Genomic DNA, 8330 nt, shown 5'->3' with positions numbered 1-8330 from the left:
TAGATTAAAACAACTAGAAAATTTAGAATTAGATTGACAAATGGAGAGCATGTGAAATCGTGCACTCTCCCTAATGCATTGCAAGGAAGCAATTGTAACAAGTATGATGTGAGAATGAGATGCCATTTTTACCCATTATTTATTATTATTATTATTACTACGACTATTGCATTTCTAGCCATTTCTTCCCATCTTCATTTTACTTGTCTCAATCTGTAATTTCAATAAATTCCGTATAGAGAAACATGAAAATTTTCAATTATATTATCCGGTGAAAAGAGAATTCATTTTCTTTTCTTAGGAGAAATTTTAACTAAGATCAATTGAATTTTAACTTTGTAAAATTTAAGAAAAAATTTACATTTTGGTGCTGATAGAAATGGGATTTTCACTTGGCGATATTAATAAAATAAGTATGTTCCCCACTTTAGATATTGGACATATATGAAAAAGTGGAAGTGAGAGAATCCTAAGGATGTATTAATCAAAATTACATGAATTTTTTTTTTAAGATCTAAAAGAACAACAAAACTTAGAATGAAATTGACAAATGGAGCACATGTAAAATGATGCACTCTGCCCTATGCATTGTTGGAAAACAAATGTAATAAATATGATGTGATAATGAGATATGTATTTTTACCAAATTATTATTATTATTATTATTATTATTATTTTATAAGCAAAATTTTATTAGTAATGAAATCAAGGGAAAATGTAGCTTGAACATCAATAGGTTTTCCCGAAATACCTGACTTAGACAGTAGCATAATAAGTAAAAATATCTAAAGAAAATGGTACAAAACATCGAAATAAAAATTGTTGCTGTTGCTGTTGCTGTTGCGGTTGCTATGGGTATTTAGTATGCTTTAGCCTCATGCATGTATGCCAGTTTGTATATCATGCATGTACAGAATGGAAGATTTCAATTTGGAGATTCAATAATAGGGATGAGTTCATGAAAATGGAAGCAAAGAATTAACTATATTTTTTTTATTAACAATATGTAAAGAAGCTTGAAAAAAAATGAAAGAGATGCATAATGTCAACTCTTTAAGATCATGAATAAGGTTTAGTTAGTTGACTTGAATTAATTGCATATTTTTTGTGGTTGAAGATCTTCAACAATGCAGTGCGTCAACAACTGCAATATGGGTGCCAAAATATTGATGTTAGAAGGTTAATATGAATCTGAATTTTTTTCTCTGATGAACTTTACCTTATGCTGAAATGTCCAACTAATGAATAGGGTAGTTATATCTGAACTCTAAATATTTTGGACTGAGGAACTAATATTATATCAAGAAACATTCAATTTAAAAACTTAAACTTATAAGTGAGATTTCTAAAAATAGTTTTATATCTCTATTACTAATTACAGTTTGGTAAACTGTTCATCCTATAGTTTATAAAGAAAAAAGGCTATTTCAATTTCACAAGTTCCACATAATTTTGACGAAAACTCTTAAGGTGGCATTTTGCACCATCACAGCATGAGCCAAACATTATGAATTGGAAAGAGAATTTATCATTTTAGAAAAATTTCCTTGGAGAATCTGGATTCTAGCATGAGACAAACGTAAGAATTTTGGAAGAATTGATAATTTCAAAGATGAACTTGGTTCTGGAGGCTTATAGAATTGCAAATGCTTTTGGCTAGGTACTTGATGCTAAATAATGAAAAAACATATTATCATGTCATTATCAATTTCCAAGTGGTGAAAGTTGCTGGAGATCGTCATTCTGGAGTTTTTGTATTTTCAGTTGTATTGCTTAATTGTGTTTAGTGAATGTCTTGCATATGCCTTTCAATTTTGTAAACTTCTCTTTCTTTAATAATTTGTAGCCTTGCATATTGCACTTGAATGCTAGCAGTCAAGGACCCGCTAAAAAACTACCATGTATTGAATGTCAATATATAACAGAAATACCGTGAAACGACAATATGTTTCTTGATAAATGAACGAGAACAAGAAAGTAGATTGCATTGGCATTGATTATCTCATGACGTGGAGTTCGTTTGGCTGTGCTAGCATAAAGCACAAGGTTGCAAAGTTTAGCCAAAGACATCATGGTGGCACTTGAGCTTATTTTCGGATGAGTTCAAATGATTTAATTACTTTGTCAATGCCTACGATGAACAGTTTCATTTGTCAAGTGCTGCTGCGAGGTAGGTGCGAAACCTGGCAACCATCTTGTCATGAAGAGGCAAGTTTTCTTTAATTGCAGGAACACTTGAAAACTCTAGCATCCATTCTTATAAAAATGGAAATCCTGCTTTATCTATCACTTTAAAACCAAGTATCTCTTCCACTACAAGGACCAGGTTGGCAAGCCAACCCAGTGCAATGTCAACAAATCCAATCTCTTCTCCACCAAAGAATCTCTTTCCCTTTAGTTCTTCCTCTAAGAATTTCAGGTTCTCAGTGGCCTGAACTAAAGCTTCTTCTCGCTCCTTTCCTTGCTTGGTTAATATTGGCCACAGTGACGACATGGCCTGAAATTGAAAAGATAAGTAGTGTTCACTAATTAAGTTTATGGTTATATCATATATAAGAGCTGCTGCTCCTGGAAAATTTACCTTGTCATCGCCAAATTTTGCCCAGAATCGAGCAGTGGCTCTCTTGTGAGGATCTTCCGGCAGTAAGGGATTCTGCTTCCATGTCTCATCAATGTATTCAAGAATTATAAGTGACTCTACAATAGGTCGTCCATTATGCACAAGCACTGGAATCTTTTTGTAGACGGGGTTGTATTGAAGAAGTAAAGGGCTTTTATTGGTAAGGTCTTCATCTATTGATTCATATTGGATGCCCTTAAGCTCCAATGCCCAGACAATCCTTAAACCAAATGGGCTTGACCATGTCTTGAAAAGCTTCACTTCTTCTGCCATTATGTTGTGCCACCATGCAATTATTTTGGACAGCCCATAGCTGAGCATTTCTATTCTGTATATAGACATGGACTTCAAGTCCAGAAAGATCTCCATTCAGCATGTTTTGCTTGGAAGTTTATTACTGGGAAAAGAGAGAAGAAATTTATTTATTATCAGGATGAATCTTAAAATAATAAATCAGTCGGCTGGCCGTGCTTTTTTCCTTTATAATTATTCATTTGTTGCTTTGGGTATTTAATATGCTTTAGCCTCATTTATATCAGTATACGCATCACCCATGTACTGCAGAATGGAATATTCCATGAGATGAGTTTATCAAAGTAGAAACAAACAATTAAAAATATTTCGATGATTATTAAAAGGAAATTCTTAGGTCATTCATCAATAAAATCATAAATAAACATATGACTTAATTTTTAATTATTTTTTCTTATTTATATAATTATAAATACATATAAATAATGGATAATAATTTATTTAGCTTTTATATTTAATATAAAACTTTCCTTTTAAATCCTCGTCAGACTTCATGTAAGCAAAGCCATCAAATTATATTCTTGCATTGTTATCCATCCAGCGAATTTGATAATGAAATTTATAAAAAAAAAAAATAAAAAAAAAAATAAAAAAAAACTAATAGAAGGATGATTTTATTTTAAGCGAGTTAAGTTTAATACATTTTATTAGGTGAAATTTTCTGATTAACAGAGTATACTTTATTTTATTTAATTTGTTTTGTATACTCTAATAATAATAATAATAATAATAATAATAATAATAATAATAATAATAATAATAATAATTTATTATAAACTTTTAAAAGATGGGAAAGACAGGTTTTATTTTTAACATTATTATTTAATTTACAAAATTGTACATAACAATATACGAACAAAGAATAATTATATAATAAAATTTATGTATTTATTAAAATAACTTTAAATTATAAATTTATATATTAAATATAAAATTTTTTAATAAATCTAACTTTCTCTCATATTTATTTATAATTTTATTGATATATTATATTTTCATTAATTTAAATTTATAATAACACATTTTTAATTCTACATAAAAAATTTACTATAAAAATTTATTGTTGTAATATTTTTTTTTTTACAAAATAATCTTCTTTATTTCGACCTAACAAATATAGTTTTAATGCACAAAAAAATTACCATTAACTTTAAACTGTCCAGAAATATTAGAATATAAATAAATTATTTTTTTATTTAAAAAATATTAACTTATATATAATATTAATTTATTATTTTACCTCTTAAATAGTATTTTTAACATATTCGTAATTTTAAAAACATAACATTAATTATATCATAATTTTTATTATATTATATTAAATAATTATAATAATATTGTATGCTAAAAATTAGATTATTTATAACATATTTTTTAAAAAATGTAACAGAATTAAAGATACTATAATATCTATTATAAATAGTAGTTTATAAATCAATAAATATTTTTAATAGGATTAAATAAATTAATATTAAATTTAATAATATAGTTTAATAGTTAAATTTAAAGCCCATGTATTATATATACATATATTTGAATTCACTTTGATAATAATGATTTTTTTTTTAAAAAGAAAATTTCAAAATAAAATAAAAGAATGCTTAATTAAATACCATTAACCTTAATAAGTAAATTATTATAAATTTTTTTAGTAAATTAAAACAACAATTCTTTTAATAATTATAACCTTTAAGAGCCAACAATCACAATATGTTCGAATGAAGTATAAAAAAGGTTTTTAAAATAAAGTCAGGTAAAATAATGAAAGTTAGGCTATCATAACTTCTCTAGCCAACCAATTTGCAAGTTGAAAACATTGGAGGTTTTACAAGTTTTAACATTATTGATATATTTTTTTATAAGCAGACCTTTATTAATAAAAAGAAAGATGAACAATGATGGGCACCAACTAAGCCAGAGTACCATGGTACCCATAGGATTAACCCAAAAAATAAAAAACACTCAACAAAGTAGAACACCAGCAGCAAAAATAAAAACTATCACACAATAGCTGAAAAAGGTGACAGAAATAAAACAAAAGAGACAGGAATCTGTATGGATAATTAAACAGTACATAAGATCCAACCCCAGAAAAGGACTCTAATGCACAATTAAGAACTTTCATCCCATCCTATTTTGGGTGCATGCTTGGCCTTGAATCAATTAGAATGGCAACTTTGAAGAAAAGCACTATATGTGGACATTAGCGCATCTCTGGGCGGCCAGTTTTCTTTGATCACAGGAGAGTCTGAGAAAACTTTCATCCATCTCACCAACAATGGAAACTTCTCTCCATCAATCACTTTGATTCCAACCAGCTCCTCCAATACACTTACAGTTATAGCAAGCCAACCAGATGCAATATCTACTAGTCCTATATTTTCCCCACCAAAGAATTTCTTTCCTCTTAGCTCTTCTTCTAAAAATTTCAAGTTCTCCCAGGCCTCAGTTATAGCTACCTCTTGCTCTTTACCTTTCTTGATAAAAGCATACCATATTGATGGCAGAACCTGTACTAAAAAACAGCAAATGATTAAGAGCTCTATTAAAACTAATTTAAAGCTAAAACTAATTTTAAGTGCAATTAATTACCTTATCATCACCAAAGTTTGCCCAGAAGTTTGACATGGCTTTCTCATAAGGATCAGCAGGCAAAATAGGATTTTGCTTCCAAGTTTCTTCTATGTATTGAAGAATGATTAGAGATTCTACAATTGGCTTTCCATTATGTATCAGCACTGGAACTTTCTTGTAAATTGGATTATGTTGGAGAAGTAAAGTACTCTTGTTGAAGAGATCTTCTTCAATGAACTCATATTGGATGCCCTTCAGCTTTAGTGCCCAAACAACCCTCAACCCAATGGGACTTGACCCTGAGTTTATTAGCTTCACCTCTTCTGCCATGATCTGTTGATATGCAATGATCATATGATAATTAGCTCATGTATATATGCACAATTTTCATTGGGGAAAATTGTAATAGTGCCAATATAATGATCATTATTCTCAAATAAAACCATTACATATTTCCATTTTTTCATGTTGACCCTTATATATATGTACACTACTTGTAGTTTGGCCTTGAATAGAAGTTTAATTATGTGAAAATTAGCTCTTGCCTTTGGATGTTTCAGGCATCACAAGTTTTAGTTCTGGAGGATTTACATGTAAAAAAGTTTAAAAAAATATATATAGTGAAAACTAGGAAAAGTATAGAAAAAGAAAGTTGAGAAATCTAAAATGCAGGGGTATATTCAGAATTCTAGTGAAATAGTTGATGTTGCTATCATGCAAGGCCCATATGGAGACAATTTCTACATCATAGATGACGAAATGATAAGACAATATTATTGTGGTCCAAAATTTTATTTTATTTTAATTTTTATCCTTTTTTAATTATTTTTTATTTCAAATTGCTCCTTCAATTATATATTATAAAATTATAGTAATAGTCCAATAGCCTACATATTTTTCGGACTAAGAAGTTAACCCCATCAATGAAGGGCTGAGCCCAAGGCCTAATTCACCCACACACAACTAATAAGTTCAGAATTCAAGATAAACACATATAAATAGTTAAATCAAAGTATTTATTAAAAATAAACACATATAAATAGTTAAATCAAAGTATTTATTAGAGGCTTAATATAAATTAACTATTATCAACTATTAATTATGAGTTATAAGTTGCATTCAACAATTAAATTAAACAAACCCCATTCATACAAATTAATCTAAAATTCCAAATATGATGAGTTTACTTCCTTTTTTATTATTTGGGGATGTTCTGTTTCAATTCCAATACATTTCTTTCTACTTAAGAATCAGATTTTAATTCTAATTTTGTTTTAGTTATAAGCAATTTCGATATGTTTCCAATTATAGTTTTAATTTTAATTTTGGTTCTAATTTCAATTTAAATCTCAATTTTTACATCTAAAATTTTTATTTTAAAATTATAAAAACAATCTTTAACTTTCTAACATCAAAACGGCAATAAAAACAAACAATAATTCTAATATTAAAATAATATTATAAATATGAAGAATGAATTATATAGTATTTAATAAAAATATAATATTATTTTTTCATATATTTCTTAATTATAGAATACTTAACTAAAAGAGACATAAAACTTAAGAACTAAAAAATATTTTATATAGCTAATATATGATTCAATTAGGATTATAAAATAATTTAATGCATTTATAATTAAAATTATTAGAAAAATAAAAGATAATATTAAGTTATATACCCTTATAATTTAAGATAAATTATATATATATATTGAAATTATAAAATTATATTAAAAAAACATAAAAATATATTTATAAAATTGGTTTTTTCAATTTGATTTTCATTTTTATGTGATTTTAATTTAATTCTTGATGATCAATTAAAATTAAATTAAATTAATAAATATAAATTTGATTCAGTACAATTGATAGGGTTTCATTTAATTATTTTGAAAATTAAAAATCCATATGCAACTCTATTTATTAGTCAATGCTTGACTTTAGAAATTTGTATTCTTAATTATATAAGCTTCCTTTCTGCATTAAATGATGACACAATATTATTGTGGTCCAAATATTTTATATGAATATCAAATTATAATGTCAATTATTAATGTGGTCCAAATTCTTTTCTCAAGAAAATGTGGTCCAAATTTTTATTGAATTGTTTTTATTTCATATTGTGTGGTTTAAAATATTTGTACAATAATTAAAAATAATTAAATCGTATAAATTATAATAAAATACTCTTTAATTTTATTAAATTATAGTAAAAGATAAGTGATAAGATCTATTTTAAAAAATTATAGAAATAACTATTGTATTTAATAAAAATAAGAATAAAATTAGAAAAAAAAAATAAATTATATCCCAGATATTGTTGGACTAAGAAGCTAACCCATCAATGAAGGGCTCAGCCCAAGGCCTGATCCATTCACACAACAAAAAAGTCCAGAACTCATGATAAACATGATAACAAATGTTAACAAACATGTCAATAAATGCTAGCAATTAGCAAACATGTGATTCTCAACATGACAATCCCAATTCAATATGGGTTCATTATGAAAGAAAAATACATATTTTAAATTTATATTTATATATTTTTAAAATTATGCCATTTTTACTTTTGTTATTATGCTTATTCGTTTTTTTTTCATATAAATTTAATTAATCTAAAAATCCAAGTATGATCTATCTAAAAAAAAAATCCAGGTATGATGATGTACTACATCAACTCTATTGCTTGCTAGATAAAAGCTCATAATAAATCAATCCTCATCGTCATCTGAATGTTGGAGGATATCACATGTCACTTTAAAGATTCCGAATATATCATAAGATTGAAATGAAACTTAATAACAACCACATATAATTCAATA

General features: G+C 26.8%; 2 protein-coding genes across 2 annotated transcripts; both read right to left on the bottom strand.

Moving 5' to 3' along the window:
* Positions 1 to 1928: 1928 nt before the first annotated feature.
* LOC110647404 (glutathione transferase GST 23-like) lies at positions 1929 to 3013 on the bottom strand. Its single transcript, XM_021801219.2, has 2 exons — positions 2582 to 3013; positions 1929 to 2497 (listed from the first exon to the last, which is right to left on the bottom strand). The coding sequence occupies exons 1-2, from the start codon at positions 2987 to 2989 to the stop codon at positions 2258 to 2260; spliced, it is 648 nt and encodes a 215-aa protein (XP_021656911.2). The 5' UTR covers positions 2990 to 3013; the 3' UTR covers positions 1929 to 2257.
* Positions 3014 to 4783: 1770 nt separating this feature from the next.
* LOC110647400 (probable glutathione S-transferase) lies at positions 4784 to 5923 on the bottom strand. The gene is made up of 2 exons (XM_021801216.2): positions 5525 to 5923; positions 4784 to 5442 (listed from the first exon to the last, which is right to left on the bottom strand). The coding sequence occupies exons 1-2, from the start codon at positions 5858 to 5860 to the stop codon at positions 5092 to 5094; spliced, it is 687 nt and encodes a 228-aa protein (XP_021656908.2). The 5' UTR covers positions 5861 to 5923; the 3' UTR covers positions 4784 to 5091.
* Positions 5924 to 8330: the final 2407 nt, after the last annotated feature.

This window comes from Hevea brasiliensis, unplaced genomic scaffold (assembly GCF_030052815.1).
Source record: "Hevea brasiliensis isolate MT/VB/25A 57/8 unplaced genomic scaffold, ASM3005281v1 Scaf5, whole genome shotgun sequence".
Lineage (NCBI taxonomy): Eukaryota > Viridiplantae > Streptophyta > Magnoliopsida > Malpighiales > Euphorbiaceae > Hevea > Hevea brasiliensis.
Note: the sequence above shows the minus strand (reverse complement) of the source record. Positions and strands in the feature narration are given on the sequence as shown.